Source organism: Emydura macquarii, unplaced genomic scaffold (genome assembly GCF_026122565.2).
Source record: "Emydura macquarii macquarii isolate MOO-44397 ecotype Brisbane River unplaced genomic scaffold, CSIRO-AGI_Emac_v2 contig_3603, whole genome shotgun sequence".
NCBI lineage: Eukaryota > Metazoa > Chordata > Testudines > Chelidae > Emydura > Emydura macquarii.
The window spans coordinates 3,771,207-3,790,512 of NW_027133740.1; the positions used below are offsets into that span (position 1 = coordinate 3,771,207).

A 19,306-nucleotide genomic window follows, 5' to 3' on the forward strand; every position below is an offset into this window, starting at 1 on the left:
ATCTACATCTATTCAATGTGGGAATTCTCCAGTGGGAGAAAATAAGGCATTGATCAGATTTTCTGGCCATGTATAAAATGACGTGGGTGGTGAGTTCTTTTGAATTTAAACAGTGACTTCTTGAAGTCCACTAGAGGACTTTGCTTTTGTCAATCTAAATAATGTGGATGTTGCTCAGATACTATGGTGAAGGGCTGTACATAACCCTTCAATAGACAAATAGATAGATTTTACAGAGACACTTTTACAAACTCCCCGTCATGTTACAGATGGTTGGCAATCCTGGTTTTATGGCAAAAGAACCTAAAAAAAAAAAAGTTTGTTGAAAGAAGCCAGTTCTGAATGGAAAAGGTATTGAAATTCTGAAGATTTAATTTAATAATTTTTTATTACACATTTTTGGAGCCCTGATTACACCCCCAACCCCAGGAATTTATTTGCCTAAGAAAAATCATATCATGGATCATAAGATTGCAGGTTAAATCCACTGCTGTGAACATATTTTACAGCTCAGACTACACTTGTACAATTTGTAAACTCTTGTAACACCTTAAAAGTTTCAATACTACATTATGGAAGAAGGTACTTAAATGTGGATGAGTTAGACAGAATACCCTGGGTTTTCTCCTTTTACTATCTTTCTGGCAAAAAAAAAAAAAAAAAAAAAAAAAAGGATGGAATCTTCTACTTTTGAATATCACTGTAAATAATTTTCTAAAAATATTCTATAGTAAATTCATGGGGTGATCAGAGAGACTCTCTCAAATTTGTCCTTCAGGCTAGGTGCATGATAAAAAATGTTGAGATCATCTGTAGAGTATAACATAACACAGAAAGATGTGACTAGGGAAATAAAAATAAATTATGCAGAGGATATGACCATAGGGTGCATGGAATTATACTGGTAAAGTCCCCATGGAACATACATGATAACTAGGACTACATATTAGTTTGAATTTCAATTTTTCCAGTACCTCATATTACACCTGGACCTTTTGGAACAAAAATCATTTCACCTAGCACTGCACAATGATCATAATTTCCAGAAATATTATGATTATTATATAACAATTCAATTAATAGATCTAGCGAAATGGAGGTGTTTTTTTCAATCTAAATGTCACAGCCAGAGAGACCTCCATCTGATTGAAACATCAGTGTGAATATTGGATAAGATCCCATGTTGCTGCTTCTTGATGTTATGATCTTATCCAGGCTTTGAATGCGATAAATCCAGGAGTTATACTGCTCATTTTTCAGTTAGTCAGAGGAAGAAAAATAACATAGTCAATTACAATACACAATTATATATAATATAGCTTTTTCTTTTATATATATTTATATATATATATATATAATCAAGTAAAAAAAGTTAAAATAGTTGGAAGTAAAAAATGAAAAAATAGCTGATTGTGTTTTTGTTTTTCTTTACAGTGATATGGTAGCAAATACAAGACAAATGAGTAATAAACCTTGACATAAAGTGTCTGGTCCCATCTCCAGCAATAGGGCTCAGCTTGGAGTAGAAAATGAAACTGGTTGAATTTTCTGTTTTTGGCTGTAGCTTCTGTAGATGATGTGGTGTGAGGAAAACATATTGCAAATATCTATTTCCAAAGTGTTTTGCAAAACACCGAAAACACCAAAGGGTGAAATTTTCCCCCTCGCAGCAAGAGCCAGCACAAGCAACATACAAGTCCCACTTAAGCTGTCACTAGTGTATGCATCCATTCTATACCCTCTTACCATAAAAAGCCAGCAGTTCTATATTCTTATTTCCCTCATTCCCTCCAAAGCCATCCATTGCCTGCTCTGAGGTTTAAGTCGGACAGAAGTGATGCATAGGCCTTTTGCTAGCCTTCTGTACAGGGGCCAATTTCCCCCAGAATGTTACACTGAAATGTTGACATGTTCATTGACAAAGCTTGGCAAATGGTCACACCGAGCCCTAGTTTGGCTGTAGAAAAGAAAGACGTACTAATTCCAGCATAAAACAAGATCATATAGACAACCAACACAAACAGTATTTTTTTTTCTGTTGTCTGCATATTAATAACATCATGTTTGCATATAGAACAGCTTTTGCATTATTGCTCTACTTATAAGAATATAGTAAGGAACTTATAACAGACTTGCACATTACAAACTTAAGGTTCTTTGGTGAAGAATGAAAAAACAGTATTTTAGCTGAAATAAATCTCAGAGAAGTTCTTGTTTTTATCTATTGATCCTCTGGATTCTCTCACAGAGGAGGGAGAGGTACTGAGTCAGCTTTACCATGGCAACAATAGCAACCCCACCTATCATCATGCATGTTGGCCAGAAAAGTGAGTGGAACAGCACGTTGGAACTGTAAAGTTTGATTAATATCACATTCTTCTGAGTGCCTTCTGGATCATAAAAGCATGAGAAGTGCTGGTACTTCCTGAAATTTTCCATTACAACATTCACAAGTGACATGGACTCTTCGTAGTTCTTGCCACACTTGGGGATGTAGGAACACTGGGAAGAAATTAAAAGGAAAAGAAATGTTTCTAACCAAATACTATTTCAGATGACAAACAGGAAAAGCTCCAGCAGACTATGCCTTTCATAAGACTACAATACAATGAAACTAATAATAAAATAGTCATAGGCATGGTCACAATTATATGATGAACAATACTTTTACTTCTATAGAAGTTTCCATGTGAGGAACTCAAAATTCTGTACAACCATTAATGGAGTAATCTTCACCACACCCTTTTGAGGTAGGTAGGTATATTGTTATCACCATTCTATACATGGAGACACTGAAGCTTAGAGAAATTAAAAGCCAGATTTTTTCAAAAGTGCCTCAAGTTTTGAACCTGCAATTAAATGTGGGTGCATTTTGACTGCATATGCAAATCAGGCAGTCAGATTCTCACTTACAATTGATCGAGCTAAAAATTATGGGTGCAAAATAAATTTCACACACAAAACTGGAGGCCAGGTTGCGGTCCCTTTAAAAATTTGTCTCTGAATGATTTGCACACAGGAAGTCTGGGAATACAACATAGATTTTCCAATTCCCTGTCCTGTGCTTTTAAATGCAAGACCATCATTCTGTCTTAAGCACCACCCCTTACAACAGGCCACCATTTGGTTGTAGGTGACCACTTTAAAGTATCTGCAAGATGTCCAGTAGAATTTTTTTTAGATTCCATTGCACACCAGCTCTCCTGGGTTGTTTAATCTAGGTTTTGCTGTAGGTCACAGAGCAGGTTTAATGGCTCAACATAACTGAAGACCTGGGTTAGGATTCTGGTTTCAGTCACAGGGAAAAGAAAGTTTGGGGATTAATCTGTCTGTCTTTCAAACTGCCTTGGTGGTTAGGAGGGCCCAGTGGAAGAACTCTGGTTGACCACCAGCACCTCTTGTCCTCTGTGCAGTCCTTTCATCCACCTCCCCCTGCTGCCTGCTTTGGCAAAATTCAAGGGGGAGAAGAAGAGGAGCTGAGTGGGAATCACAAAGCCACTGCACCGCATGTCTCTCCCTGCAGCTGCCTGCCTGCTACCCAGCACAGCTTGCAGTATGAAAGTCAGGACTGGAAGAAAACCTGGAGTCCTGCATCTCAACTGGAGTACCACTGAGAGTTTAGTGGAGAAGAGTCACATTTTCAAGCTTTTCCAGTAAAAACTAGAAACTTACTTATTTTTTAAATGGAAGCTGAGGTTCATATGTAATCATGGGACTCCAGGAGCAGGGGCTTTAATAAGAATATTAACTCTACAGAGACTTGTGATAAAATCATGAGAGGTGGCAACATTGGAGCTGGGTCCCTCATTCCCCTTGGCTCCTTCAAAAATCCCAGCCTCGGTTCTCTCCCATGTGCTGGAAGCTGGATGGATGGAGTGCAGGGCAGCCATGTAACAGCTAAAGCCCCAGGTAGAATCCCTCCTGAGGACTCCCAGCATAACTTGCTGCAGTATGACATCCACTGCTCTTGAAGAGGGTATTGTGTGCTCCCTTGCTGGTCAGTGTGGAAGGGGCAAGCCCATGACCCCTCACCCTACTCTCTTACAGATACTTAGCCCTGGGGGAACACTGGACTGGAGCAATCAGGCATTACATTCCCCACTGGAGTAGTGGCCAAACCCTCAACATGAGTACAAACTGGGAACAGGAGGAAACTCCTTATACGTTTTCTTTTTGCACATCCATGCAGAATGTGTCCCGTAATTAGGGCCAGTGGTTTGTCACATGGTCATAGGGTGATCCTGCTTTCCTGATTGATCTGGTCCGTAGCTCTCTCTCAAACCTCTCTCTGCACTGCTGCATGGCTGAATTTGCCTGCATTGAGAAAACAGCTGTCACTGGTTTCTGGTTATTAATTTAATCTTATCAAGTGAGTTTTGCAAAGGAAAATGACATTTTGATTAAAATAATGCAATCTGTGACTTTTGATTTTTTTAAATATATAAACTTCATAAACTTCGCCTGTTCTTTTTCATGACTGTGCGGTGACTTTTCATAATGTACTGCGACAAACCTCCAGTCCTAATAACGATCATAGATTAACCTTGTAACAGTATTTGATTGATTCATTGGCAAGTTATTAACTGAGAATCTGATTTCAAGTGCAGCAGAGATGCTGGATGCATTAGCAGACTGCAGCATTAAGAGTATAGCATGTCAGCACTTCCATTATGAATATTTCATATAGCAATAGAAATTAGAAATAGAAAAGACCAGAGAGGTCACATCTCATCCATCTTCCTGCTAGAGGAGGATTTCCCTTCAGCATATTCTCTAGTGCCTTGCCCGCCCCTGTCTTAAATGTCCAAAGCCACAAGGTTTCTCTTGCTTCCCAGCAGAACTTAATAGATCACAGCTTGATAGGCTGCACTATAAGGAAGTGTTTCATGTGATTCAGCCTGAGTTTGCCTTTATATCCCATTGCTTCAAGCTGCAATTGTAACCAGAGTTTCCAGGGCTTCCAGTTCTTGCGATTTTATTCCAAGTCTCATGATATTTGTGTTTTTTTCTTAAAGCTGCTTTGCTGGATTCCTGTGATTAGTTGAGCATCTCAGCTTTCACTTTTAAAAAAAAGTAAGTTTTTGGCCCTCATGGTTATGGAGAAAAGCCTGAAAGTATGACCCAAGTGTATCATAGAATCATAGAATATTAGAGTTAGAAGGAACCTCAGGAGGTCACCTAGTCCAACCCCCTGCTCAAAGCAGGACCAACTCCAACTAAATCATCCCAATCTGGCTTTATCAAGCTGGGCCTTAAAAACCTCTAAAGATGCAGATTCCACCATCTCCCTAGGTAACCCATTCCAGTGCTTCACCACCCTCTTAGTGAAAAAGTTTTTTCTAATGTCCAATCTAGACCTCCCCCAACTTGAGACCGTTGCTCTTTGTTCTGTCATCTGCCACCACTGGGAATACCCTAGCTCCATCCTCCCTGGAACCCGCCTTCAGGTAGTTGAAGGCTGCTACCAAATCCCCCCTCACTCTTCTCTTCTGCAGACTAAGCAAACCTAGTTCCCTCAGCCTCTCCTTATGTCATGTGCTCCAGCCCCCTAATAATTTTCATTGCCTTCTGCTGGAATCTCTCCAATTTGTCCACATCCTTTCTGTAGTTGGGGACCCAAAACTGGACACAGTACTCCAAATGTGGCCTTACCAGTGCCAAATAGAGGGGAATAATCATTTCCCCCGATCTGCTGGCAATGGTCCTACTAATGCAGCCCAATATGCCGTTAGCCTTCTTGGCTATAAGGGGACACTGATGACTCATATCCAGCTTCTTGTTCACTGTAACCTTCAGGTCCTTTTCTGCAGAACTGGTGCCTAGCCAGTCAGTCCCCAGTCTGTAGCTGTGCATGGGACTCTTCCATCCTAAGTGCAGGATTGTGCACTTGTCCTTGTTGAACCTCATCAGATTTCTTTTAGCCCAATCCTCCAATTTGTCTAGGTCACGCTGTATCCTATTCCTACACTCCAGTGTATCTACCACTCCCCTCAGCTAGGTGTCATCTGCAAACTTGCTGAGGGTGAAATCCACTCCATCCTCCAGATCATTAATGAAGATGTTGAACAAAACTGGCCCCAGGACTGACCCTTGGGGCACTCCGCTTGTTACCGGCTGCCAACTAGACATCAAGCTGTTGATCACTACCCATTGAGTACGATGATCTAGCCAGCTTTCTATCCCCCTTATAGTCCATTCATCCAACCCATACTTCTTTAAATTGCTGGCAAGAATACTGTGGGAGACTGTATCAAAAGCTTTGCTAAAGTCAAGATTTAGCATGTCCACCGTTTTCCCCACATCCATAGAGCCAGTCATCTCATCATAGAAGGCAATCAGGTTGGTCAGGCATGACTTGTCCTTGGTGAATCCATGCTGACTGTTCCTGATCATCTTACTCTCTTTCAGCTGCCTCAGAATGGATTCCTTGAGTATCTGCTCCATGATTTTTCCAGGGACTGAGGTGAGGCTAAAGGCTCAAAAACCAAATGGCAAATAAAAAGAACCCCAACAATTATTGTTATTATTTTAAATCTCATGATTTTTAAACCAATCTGGTGCTTTTGGGGGCCTGACTCATGATTTTTGACTATTTGAGGTTGGAAATACCTTGATATCACTCTCAGTAATTCCTTTGCATACTTGGTGTTTATTGCCTTCCTGTAATGTGTTAGCATGTCCTCCCTGTAACTGGAAATGGAGCCAAGCCATATGGTACATATTTAGCCTTTTTAATGTTATCAGTCCCTCTAGTCATGGGCCAATTCTGGGCCATGATCATGGGCCAAATTTTCCAATTGGCCCTGTGGGAGGGGTGGTGTGTAGATATGTCAGTGATGTAATAACACCCCAGAGAGTCACAATTCCTTCCTTGCTTTGGCCTTTGTCAGTAGGTAGCTGCTTACTACTTCTTAGCTGTGGAGGAGAGAGGATGAGTTTAAACAAGTCCTCACCCATTCTCTGCCCTTCTTCAACCACTCCCCATCCACTTGCTTGGGGCAAGAAATAACAGATATGTAGGCCCAGATTCTCAAAGGTATTTAGGATCCTATCTCCCATTGGGAGGATCTGGGCCATAATGCCCACTTGATCACAGACTCCTGGACTGAAGATCAAGGGAAGCAGCTCAGAGGCATAGTGAAGACATCTTATTTCCCCTTACAGCCTACACTGCCAAACAATACAGGCCACAATCTAGCTCTTAGTTTCCATCCAGTGTTGTCTCAAGAGGCCTGAGTAAAGAGTGAATCAAGACAGATTTGACCCCATGTTTGCTGTTCTCTCAGGAGTTTGTAACTTGATGGTGGAGACAAACTCTCACTGTCCTAAGCTTGGTCATAGACAGCGTATAAACACTCAGCCTGGGAATAACTGTGAATTGAATTTGCTGGACTGGATTCTGGTTATGGAAGGGAATGAGAGAGTGGGGGCTTAGCTTTGTTTGCTTTTTACTTTAGTAATGCCCAAATGATGACATATTCTAGGTCTCCTATATGCTGTACAAATCATTGGTGCTTGTTATCCTAGGTGACGAATCCAGGGTTGCTCAGAAGGCCTATTATCCCAAGTTCTAAATACCCGTGTGGTTTGCAGTGTCCATTATCGCAAGCTCTGAGTGGCAGGATAATTTACGTTACCTATTATCTCAGGTTCTGAGTACTTGGTTGACAATCCCTGCTTCAATGACCGATTCCTAAAGCGTCAGTGTGTGTTAAGTTTTAAACTGTGGCATTGGCTCATCCTGCTAGCTGATAGTCTTTTCAGGACAATGCATCTGCCTGCAGTTGTTATGCATTGGACTGCATGTTCTGGACAGATCAGTGGCTGGAAAACTGCCCTCCTAATCCACTTGTCCAAGGTCACTAAACTATGAAAGGGGCAAGGTAGGCCCAGGCAATGAGGTATTGCCAGGCCCCTCTGGAGAAGTGTTTGAATGTTATTTATCACCATATCTTGAAATTGAATCTATGGACTGTACAACACTTGTTTCGTATTGCCTTAATGTCAATCAATCACTTGTAATATTAGAAATGTGCAGACATAAAAAATATCCAATTTGTGGGTCTCTAGGTATCCTGAGGTATTCAGGTAGGCATAAGAAAATTGGCAGGGATAATAAGAGAACTCTCCTAATCTTTTGATCCTCATTTGAAATAGATCCCAAATAAAACAAAGTATTTTTGAAATTTGGAAAAAAAGATACGGTTGAACTTTCTACCCCTTTATTTTTAATATTTGCATATCTGCATTTAAGGAGCATGAGAAATCGGTTCTTATGGTGTTTCTATTATGTTCACGCACAGAATGTACCAGAAATCTATAGCAAGAACTCAGTCTTATAAGATTTCCCGCCCAACTTTTCAGATTCAAAGGATTGGAGAGTTCAAATAAGCTTTCAAATTTCTGAATGTGTCTCCAAATTGGAGAACTGATCCAGGGGCAAAATTCTGATCTTACCTCCACCACTTTTAAATTTGTGTTAACTCTTGATTTGCATCTGTGTAAGGGAGAGTGGTGTAATGAGACCTGTTAACTAAACCTCACAATGTCTCTATGAAATAAGCAATGGATCCAGATAGCATCATTCACTCTCATTTATACCAGCATAAATAAGGAGCTATTCTATTTATGCTAGTGGAGTTACATTAATGGAAAACTGGTGTTTCTGAGGCCCATAATTTAGGACAGGAAGTGAAAGGCACTATCCTGTCCAGTGGAACTCGCAGGCTGTATAGGCAGTTGGAATGTCATTACTGGATGTGGAATTCAGCCTGGTTAATGATCCTGCTCTTCTAAAATGTGGCATGGGAACTTTAATGACCAAGTGGTCTGGTCAGGACCTCGGTTTATGTCTCATCCGAATGGTGGAGGAGAGAGATGCAGCATGGATCAAAGAGCGGAGCCTCTTTGACACTGCCTCATCATTAATTCTTACTAAGCCCTTAGTGATCTGAGGAAACACTGTCCTCTGGAGGTGGAACAAGGGGGGCTCACTGGTACTATTTCTTTCCCAGCATTCAAGTAAGCAGGTTTAAAGGTAACTGAACTTTTTATAACTGAACTTGCTAGATCTCATAATCATTTCGGAATAACAGTTGATTCAGAACTTTGGGGCCTCAGACCAGCACAGCAACTTTGGGTTGCAGCAGAACTCGGAGAAACTTCACAACTGTTTTGCTCCCCTGCCACTCTACTGGTCACATTCTGCATTTAGCTAGATAATTCCTAATGGAAGTGGGATGGTCTACAAGGGAGAAGGGAAGGATGCGTAGACACAAGAGAATGGCAGCTTTGAGTTAGAATCCCAGTTCTGACATTGAACTTTCCCTGGGCAAAAGTTTCTCATACGTTTAGCTCTCTATTCTCCTGATCTTCCTAGCAGCCCTTCTCTGCACCTGGTTCAGTTTGGACATCTCTTTCTTGAATTATTTCTAGTAATTATTTTGGCAAAATTCTATGGTCTGTGTTATATAGGAGATCAGACTAGATGGTCTCAATGGTCCCTTCTGGCCTTGGAGGCTATGATTACAGTGCCTATAACAATGATTACCGATACATAGTGTCTGTTTCTGATATCATTTATGCTTCATGAGTGTAAATCAGGAGTTACCGTACTGGCGAAAAAGAATTAAACTGATGTAAAGAGAGATCAGAATCAGGCCTTTACAACTACTTTAAGTACTGCAACACTTCCAAGGTATAACAGAACGATTCAGTACTTTGAATAGAAGAGACTGCAGATCATATTTACTTTCCACAGAGGCTGCTAGTGGCTGACAGTTAAGAAGAAAATGTAGCAGCTAAGCTGCTATTGTAGTATTGACAAGAGGCCAGGCAACGGTCTTAAAGGCTAGAAATAAAATATGGACGAGGAGAGGAATGAAAAATCTTGTGTGCATTTCTGGGAAGATTAAAATAGCTCAATCAACACCCATTTTCTTCCTGTTGATTCTGATCAGAAAGTGACAGGAATGCAATGTATATCTCACTATAAATTGCATCTACTCCTTTCCTAACCTTTCGGGAAGACAGCTATTTTAGATAGTGAGTCTTATAGAGTAATCATTATTTAAAATCAAAGTGCATTTTCCTCAATCTGAGCTAGTGAGAGGAGAAGTGGAGTGATTGGCTGCAGACACTGTGGCGTGGGTGTGGGCATGTGTGGAGGGAGTATGCAGTGAGCTTGAAAGGTTATGCAGGTTTAGGCTGATCTTTTGAAGGTCACTTGTGTTGACCTTCTGGAATATAAGTGCAGCTCTTTTCATAGTGTTGTCAGTAATGTTTGGAATCAGTGAGACAGATTCATGCTTTTTTGTGGGTGGGTAATGGAGCTGGATCTTAGCAATATGGTGAGGTGAAAGGAAATTGACAACCAGCACCCAGGTGGCGCGTACAAAATCAGGCACTTTCATGTACACTTCCCCTGTTTTGTGCATGAGGCCACTTTCCAACCTGTTGAATGGATGGCAGATTGTCAGGTCTAGCAGCAGGGAATTCTCATCAGCTATTCCTAGCCTGCCTCTCGCAGCAGCAGTTTATATTATTTCTTGCTAGGTGTCTACATATGAGGTTATAAATACAGAGAAAAATAAGGTGAAAAGGGTACCTAAGGAATTACAGATGACAAGATCGGGGCAAGCCCCTTCATTTCAGACCTGAACCTAGTATCAGAAACATGATGAATATTACACATGAGGTGAACTAGTTAGGATTCTTGGGATCCTGAAAGCACATTGACTTGTATATTTCCTAGTCTGAGGGACCAGTATCCAGCTAAAAATATGGTATGGCTTGAACCACCATTGGAAATTAATGCTGTTTGCCAATGGAAAGCTGGTCATGCCGGTGCGCCTGTAGTGTACAGCAGGGTCTTCTAGCCTTCGTGGCTCATAAGAGAATGGCTCTCTACTGGGCCATTCAGCACTCAAGACCAGCACTGAGGAGGTAGTATGTTCCAATAGACAGGGCATCTGTCTGGGAATCAGAAAACTGGGTTCTAGCATTGATTTCCATGTGACCTTGGAAAAGTCACTTAACTTCTCTAAACTCCAGCTGTAATGTGGGGATAATGATGCTTTGAAATCCATGGATGCAGTGCTAATATTAATATTACTTAATGCAGGTTTCTTTCGGCACTGTATGGGAGAAGGAAGGGGCTTATATGCCTGCTTTAGGGGGAGAGTCAACACGACTTTTGTAACGGGAAATCATGCTTCACCAATCTATTAGAATTCTCTGAGGGGTTGACAAAGCTATGGACAAGGGCGATCCAGCACATATAGTGTACTTGGACTTTCAGGAAAGCCTTTGACAAGGTCCCTTACCAAAAGCTCTTAAGCAAAATAAGCAGTCATGGGATAAAACAGGCGGTTCTCTCATGGATCAGTAACTGATTAAAAAGGAAAAAAAGGGTAGGACTAAATGGTCAGTATTCACAGTGGACAGAGGTAAATAGCAGGGTCCCCCAGGGGTCTGTACTGGGACAGGTACTGTTCAACATATTAATAAATGATCTGGAAAAAGGGGTAAACAGTGAGGTGCCAAAGTTTGCAGAAGATATAAAGTTATATAGTTAAGTCCAAAGCAGACTGTGAGGAGTGACAAAGGGATCTCACAAATCTGGGTGACTGGGCAACAAAAGGGCAGATGAAATTCAGTGTAAATAAATGCAAAGCTAGGCACGTTAGAAAACATAAATACAACTATACATACAAAATTATGGGATCTGAATTATCTGTTATCACTCAAGAAAGAGATCTTGGAGTTATTGTGGATAGTTCTCTGAAAACATCAACAATGTGCAGTGGCAGTCAAAAAAGCTAACATTAGCTTTAGGAAGCATTAGGAAAGGGATAGATAATAAGACAGAAAATACCATAATGCCACTATATAAATCCATGGTATGCCCACACCTTCAATATTGCGTGCAGTTCTGGTCACCCCATCCCATCTCAAAAATGATATATTAGAATTGGAAAAGGTACTGAGAAGGGCAACAAAAATGATTAGGGGTATGGGACAGCTTCCATGTGAGGAGAGGTCAGCTTTAGACTGGTCAGTTTGGAAAAGAGATGACTAAGAGGGATATTATAGAGATCTATAAAATCATAAATGGTGTGGAGAAAAAGTGTTATTTACCTCTTCATGTAACACAAGAGCCAGGGGTCAACCAATTAAATTAATAGGCTGCAGGTTTATATCAAACAAAAGGAAGTACTTCTTCACACAATGCACCGTCAACCCATGGAACTCATTGTTGAGGATGTTGTGAAGGCCAAAAGTATAACGGGGCTCAAAAAAGAACTAGATAAGTTCATGGAAGATAGGTCCAGCAATGGCTATTAGCCAGGAGGGTCAGGGACACAGCACCATGCTCTGTGTGTCCCTAAGCCTCTGACTGCCACATGCTGGGATTCAATAGCAGGGGTGGATCACTTGATAATTACCCTGTTCTGTTCATTCTCTCTGAAGCATCTGGCACTGGCCACTGTTGGAGGACAGGATACTGGGCAAGGTGGATCATTGGTCTGACCCACTATGGCCATTCTTATGCTCTTATGAGATAGCAGCTGGATCTACTCTTAAAATTTAGGTCGACAGACTTCTGTCACTCAGGGGTCACTCCCCTGAGTGATGTAGCTATGCCAACTTAACCCCCAGCATCAGGCCCACTGACAGCAATTCCAGGCCCCAGGGCAGAACAGCAATGGTCCCCCTAGAAAGGGATGACTGAGGTTTATGACCACAGGCAGCAGATGAAGCTTCCCTTCCTGCCTCTTCTGCTGGCATCCCTCACACTCCACCCCAAGCCCTGCCCAATCTCAGGCCCCGCCCCTCACTGCATCCTTCCTTCCCCCCTCCTCTCTCCACACTCCCTTCCCCCAGAGTGGCAAGCAATGATGGGGGGGCTGACTGGGTAGGAGGAATGCAGCGTGCAGCTGTGCGGGGGGCCGAGCAGGGAAGGGGAGGTGTGGAAAAGAGGAGGGGGGCTGAGCAGGGAGGGGGGAGGAGGAATGTGGCAAGCAGTGAGGTTGAGGAGGTGGGGGGAAGGAACGCGGTGGAGGGGGTGGGGTCTGGGGTGGAGCAGGGGTGGAGTGTGGGCAGGGCCATGGGTGGAAAAGGTGGGATGGGGAACTAGCCTCCCCATGGGGAAGCTTCAGCCACTGCCCATGGTATCAATCCCATCTGCCTGGGCCCTTTTAAATCACCAGGGCTCCTGGGCAATTTCCCCCTTTGCCCCCCCGTTGATGGGCCTGCCCAGCATAGATGCAGCTGGGTTGACAGAAGAATGCTTCCAGCAGCCTAGCTACTGTTGCTTGGGCAGGGGGTGTTCCTACAGTGATGGAAAAACCCCTTCCCTCAAAGTAGGCTGCATTTTCGCTACAGGACTATGCCGGCATAGCTATAGCACTGTAGCTCTGCTGGTACAATCCCTGCAGTGCAGACATGGTCAGCATGTCTACTACGGCCTGTGGCTGTAGCACAGCTTTGTGCCTTGTGACCCAGACAGCCCTCCCTATAGTGCATCTCAGTACCATAATGACTCAGACCTTCTCAGATGTACTTGTCTGGCCACTGCATGACCAGACACATGTTTTTGTACTTTAGTGTTGCTGGGACCAATGTTTTAGCTTCCCAGCACAGACTAATGACAAAGGAGGGAAGAAAATGAAGTGGTTACTGATAGCTAGGTAAGAATCACAGTTATATACTAATAGCACGTCAGTGTGACCCTGACCTCAATTGTAAATGCTACTACTGCACAGCCTGCAGCACAATAGGGGTGGGTGTGTGTCCTGGTTGTGGCACAAATAAGGTAGCCACAGAGCTGTGATGAGCAGAGGACTGCTAGTCAGGGAGCAGAAATTTGTTGTGCTGAGCTGAGTGTACTGAAACTTGGTCTATGTTAATTCTATCAAGGTTCAAGATGTCAGGTATTTTATAGACATTACTATGAAGGGCCAAGTCCCAGTTAACATTGAATTTGGATTCAGATCACATAATCACCAGCATATCAGAAAAAAACTAGGAAACCTCCTGAGAGCAAAGCTTAACCTGTAAAACAACCTTGGGCTTGGGAAGTATTAACTGTGCCTACATTAGATTAAGGGCTGCTGTGTTTGGGAGAATTTAAGAACAGAGTTTTAGACAAACAAAAATCTTCACATAACAGAGTTTGGAGATTTATACAGAATCCTTCCATTTATTTATATGCATTGTAGGACCAAAACTAATTTGAGTTGCTGTAATCAAAATATAGCATGGTTTCACTAGAGTTTGCTTATACATCACCAGCAAATCAAATCTCTGCTGTTCACTGGCAAAACTGATCTCTAAGAACCATATTTCTAAAGAAATACTGGCTAGAGAATTGGAAGCTGCTGAAAATTACAACAGAAATAAGGCAGAGGCATTGTTTTTTGTTTTACAATTTGATTTCATAGGAACTTGTATTTCAGCCACAAGAGTTAATTATCCAACTGAATAACTGGCCTTGTGAAACCATTAAATGCTTTGACTAATTTTAATATCATTTCATCTTAATATGTGAAGGTAATTTGGTCAGCCGACTTGCTGCCATAAATAGAAACAGAATGGGTCAAATTCACTGTGGTGTAACTGAATAGGACCATTTACAGCTCATCTTGAACTGGGCCTCTGTCATTGTGTTCAGATGCATATAATTGGGGTGCAGTGGAGGTCCCTGAGATGATCTTAACTGCATTCTCAAGTAACTACAGGTGCAAAATTGGGTTTGCAATAATTTGTGCAATAATTGTGGATGCCAAGATGAAAGACATTTCCTAAAGCTCTGACCCTCAGTGCCCTGCAATACAAAAGAATACAAACTGCCATCTGCAGATAGTCACTCACTGCAGTCATGAATAGTAACAAGCCCTGATACACACAGTAATGAGTCACCAGCACAGATGCACTTGTAATCTGGAGGACAGAGGCAATCCATGCATTCACTACATTCATTATAGTCTCCTGCAGATATTTGAGGTGGCTCAGTCCCACTGGATTAAGTTTACTCCGGATTTACAGTGGTGCAGGGAACAGATTTTTGCTCAGGATTTTAAAAATAATACCAATTTTAACCATTTCAAGTATTAGTAAGACAGGTAAGGAAAACTGACCTGGTGTAAATGGAGCTATGTTGATTTACACTGGCTGAGAATCTGGACTGTTATTTTTATATGATTTTTATCATGACAATATCCCTTCAGTACGCTTTCCGCATCTTCATGGCACCCATAGGACCACATTGCGCTCCTTGGTCCATAAGTGCCATCCTCCTAACCTCAGTTGAACTGCACCGGTGTAAGGAAAGCAGAATTTGGATGCCATGTCCAAGATGGAGACACATCTACTGTTATATATAGAGCTCTCACCTATCTCTGCTCCCACGCTGACTAGACTTAGCCCCACGTTGAGAAGGCCACTTCTATTCTCACTGCCATGGATGCTGTATTTACTTTGCGAGAAGCGTTGGAGTATATACACAACCATATCAAAAGGTGAATTGACTCGTGCACAGCTCACTTCGAATATAAATGTGACAGACACTCGAGGTGGGATTGCATCACTAAGCCACTGCCTGCATTGGCAGAGGAAGGGGAGGACTGACAGCAGACCAGCAGCATCTCCCAGGAGGCACCATGCCTCAGGCAGGTCCAAACTCCACAGGAGAGACACACAACTGTAGCATGTGCTATGCCTTTTTAGCAGGGTGTAAGATGGAGTCCCTGTGGCGGTCAGCAGCCCGCTCCCTAACCGTTCACTCCCGGCCAGGACTTGGGGAGACCCTGTGTGGTGACACTAACCTTTTGTTTATACTGCATTCTGGAGCCTGTGAGAGTGAGTCTCCCAGCCTGGTTCGACAGCTAGCTGGGCTCATACTAGGGCACTAAAAATAGCTGTGTAGACAGCCCTTTGAAGTCAGCTTGGGCTGGAGCACAGGCTCTGAAGGCCTCACGGTCCGAGCCAACTGCAAAGGTCTGCTGACCTGGGTATACATACCCTAAGCTGCCAGGCTAACACAGCCTGTGCTGCTAGAGCACCAGGGAGAACCACATGGTCTGTCTGTGTCCAGGAGCCTCATAATCGAAACAACCTCTTCTCTACCATGAGAGACTCTACGTGCCCCATCCTCTGCACTGATTCTACTCTCCTGCTCCGCTCCCCGCTGGGGTTTCTAGCACTGCTGTCTGTGCATGCATCCCCTAGACCTTGTATATTGACAGTGTGAGGATTGACTCTGTACCTGGCTCCTTCACAAGAGCTCAGGTTTTAAGGGCAAATGTTTGTGCAGTAGGAGAAATCCAACCCACAGCAATTCAACAAAGTGTTCAGCTAACACAGCTGATTCTGCATCCCCCGCTGAACACTGATGAAGGAGGAATACAGATCTAATGGGAGAGATAAGGCAGGAGCTGGAAGCCGCATATACTTTAACATGGAAAATGGATACAGCAACATGAACAGCCCTCTGGAAATCCATTTGAGATTGAATTTGTTCCATGTTCCTACCTCAGAATTAATTTTCATTGTCTCTTCAGTGTGGTAAAGTAGGAGCTTTTGCCCAGAAGAAGTTAAGTTAATGTACACCTGTAGGCAAGGGTACTGAGAGATTTTCCAGCAGTCTGGACCACAGCTGAAGGAGCAGTTAAATGTTTCTGTGATGGATGCATTGAGGAGTGTGCACTGAGCCTCTTCTGTCCAAACACTAGGTAGAAAAGAGAGAGGTTAGACAAATCACAGCAAAAATGGGCAGCAAGCACTAAACAGAGCCAGGTGTTACCTTCAGGGATATGATGCAGTGAGTCTTTTAGAGGACAAGCTCTTTCATGACACTGTTGCTTACAGGGTGGAATTACATTATCAGTACATCTCATCCGTCATAGAGTGGATCTATTATTCTGTGGCATGTCTCAGGCATACAAATACAGTAGCTTCACATGCTTGTAATGGCGATCCACTTGAGTGGGTTGTTGGCAGCAGGGATCCAACCTGGTCTCTTAACCAAGGTTCTAGCAGGTTAAATCACTCTCTAGTTGGCCTACCCACCACTAGAGGGAGACAGAGAAACACACCAAGTGGCCATGGCTTACATGCGTTAAGTTCTTCCATAGACAAAAAGCAGATAGGAACTTTTACTTTGGAGGACATTTATTCGAGATTAAAGGGAACAACAAAGAGAGCAAAGAACAAATGTAAAGCATGCCTGAGAGACAGCATGATGTGCAGGACTCGCTCTTTAATGGCAGCCATCTTGAATTAATTCTCAGGGTGTGCCCCTGAAGGCAGACTAGGAGGACCAATTCACTCTTAAAGGTGAAGTACTTAGAAAATAACTTCACAGTTACATTGACACATTGAACCACATGGCCCTCCACTATCATATGGAACATTACTTGTCAGAATACTTTTTCTTTTGGTACGGGTCTCATTAGGTCTTCAATAAGACTAATCTCCTGGAGAAACCATTTAGGAGAATTTCTGGACTATCTTGGGTGCATAAGGGAGCGAAATACTCATTTGAACTCCCCAGATATGTACAGCTTCATGCACCTAATTTCTACTGAGATAGAAATAAGAAAATACAATCTATGACTAAGCTTTTCTTAGAGACTAAGGTCACTGGAATGTCACAACTCACAGCTATTCAGGAAATTCCATTTGTGTCCAGAGGGAGTCCCTCTCTCTCATTGATCTTCCTCTGAATCCCGCTGAGAACCCCAAGATATTCTAGCGCATTTCGCTCTTACATTGCAGAGGCTGTCCTATCTTTCTGTGACAGAAGGGCTGGACCATATCTCCTTCCCAAACGTGTCAACTCTGCTCCTTGCTATAGAAAAGTATTCCCAACTTTGTGAGCTGTGGACCAAGTATGAGAATCAGGACTTGTCTATATGGGGACACTGAGAAAAGTTAATCCAAATTAATGAAGTGTGAAAAGATTATATGCTGTGATTTTAAATGATCTCCTGGATATCTATTTTGCTCTGCTAACAGTCATAACCTCTGTAGGTTCCCTGTATTAAAAAAAAACCTGTTGATAATTATGTTCAATTATGGTGAGATAATTCTGTTGATAATGATTATGAAAAAATGAAATTGTAGGATTTTTTCCCATCAGGGCAATGTTTTTTGGTGGTGGGGAATTGTTCTCTTTAAGGGGTGTGGCACAATGGCTAATGTAGGAGAAATAGCTTCTTTACTTTTACCTCTTTGTACCTTATTTTACTCAGGTATAAAAGGGTTATAATTGCACTTATCTCACGGATTAGTGTGAGGCTTAGTTAATTAATATCTTGAAAGTGCTTTGATATCCTTAGACAATATGTCCTATAGGCTATAGCTCATAGCATAACACATCTTTCCAAAAGAGCAATGTTGACATTAACAGCCTCTATAATTGGCAATGATATTGCTAAGGAGATCTGGGAGAGAGAGAGTGATTTTAGAATGTAAATACTCATGGATGTTTAAACAGGCTTGATCTCCATCTCTAAAGTTTAAGATCTGTCTCGATTTAAAAAGGGATTAATAATTTTATGCCTGTGAATAAGATGCAGGGCAACTAAACTTCATGCATCAGTGCTCATTCTGAACATTGCAGATGTAAGGAAGGTACAGTTTCCAACAGGTACAGTATTACACAGTGGATGTTTTCCCAGCTTTTTCTGAAGGATCAGGTATTGGTCACTGCCAGAGGCAACATATTTGGCTTTAGAGAATAATGGTCCAATCCAGAATGGCACATTCTTTGTTCTCACGTCTTCATGGATCAGAACAAAGAAGCATTGCTGACAACCCCATCACAAGTCTAGGATGGAGTTTAAGTAGGGCTCATGTTTGAAAGCTGCTCTGAAGCACAGCTTGTGAGTCATAGACCAAACTTTCTGGTCCCTAGTGAAGAAGGGAAACTGTGGAAGGACATCAGAAAAACTAAGTGCTATATAATAAATATGAAAGATGATGTCTCATGTCTAGCAAATGACTAGAGTTCAGTAGGATTTCACTTGTTAAAATGAAGGAATTAGCATGCATGAGAACGAAATGCTATAAAATAGCACAATCCCTTTTCCAAATTAAACTTCCATTTTTCATATGAAAGGGTATTGTTTCTCTAGGCCTTTGAATATTACTACTGCTCTCTGCTGAATTAGACAGGGGCTGTGTTTTATAGTGATGATAGCCACTCAGTAGTTTATGGACTTCAGGAGGCCACAGATTAGCCAATAAAAATATTACACAAAATCTACATTGTGAGGGAGATGATGTTTTCAGAATCCAAAAC

The 19,306-nt window shown here is 42.1% G+C and overlaps 1 protein-coding gene across 8 annotated transcripts in view; it reads right to left on the minus strand.

Annotated features, from left to right (window-relative positions):
* Nucleotides 1–232: 232 nt before the first annotated feature.
* KCNMB2 (potassium calcium-activated channel subfamily M regulatory beta subunit 2) overlaps nucleotides 233–19,306 on the minus strand; it is a 155,138-nt gene continuing 136,064 nt past the window's right edge. For 7 of the 8 annotated variants that reach the window (XM_067536438.1, XM_067536436.1, XM_067536439.1 and 4 more), the window contains 2 exons: nucleotides 16,534–16,729; nucleotides 233–2,502 (listed from right to left, as the gene is read on the minus strand). In XM_067536438.1, the coding sequence (XP_067392539.1) occupies nucleotides 2,218–2,502; nucleotides 16,534–16,729 (481 nt within the window). In that variant the 3' untranslated portion in view covers nucleotides 233–2,217. Of the gene's footprint in view, nucleotides 2,503–3,990; nucleotides 4,332–16,533; nucleotides 16,730–19,306 lie in introns of those variants that run through there. The other variant, XM_067536442.1, reaches the window with a different exon arrangement.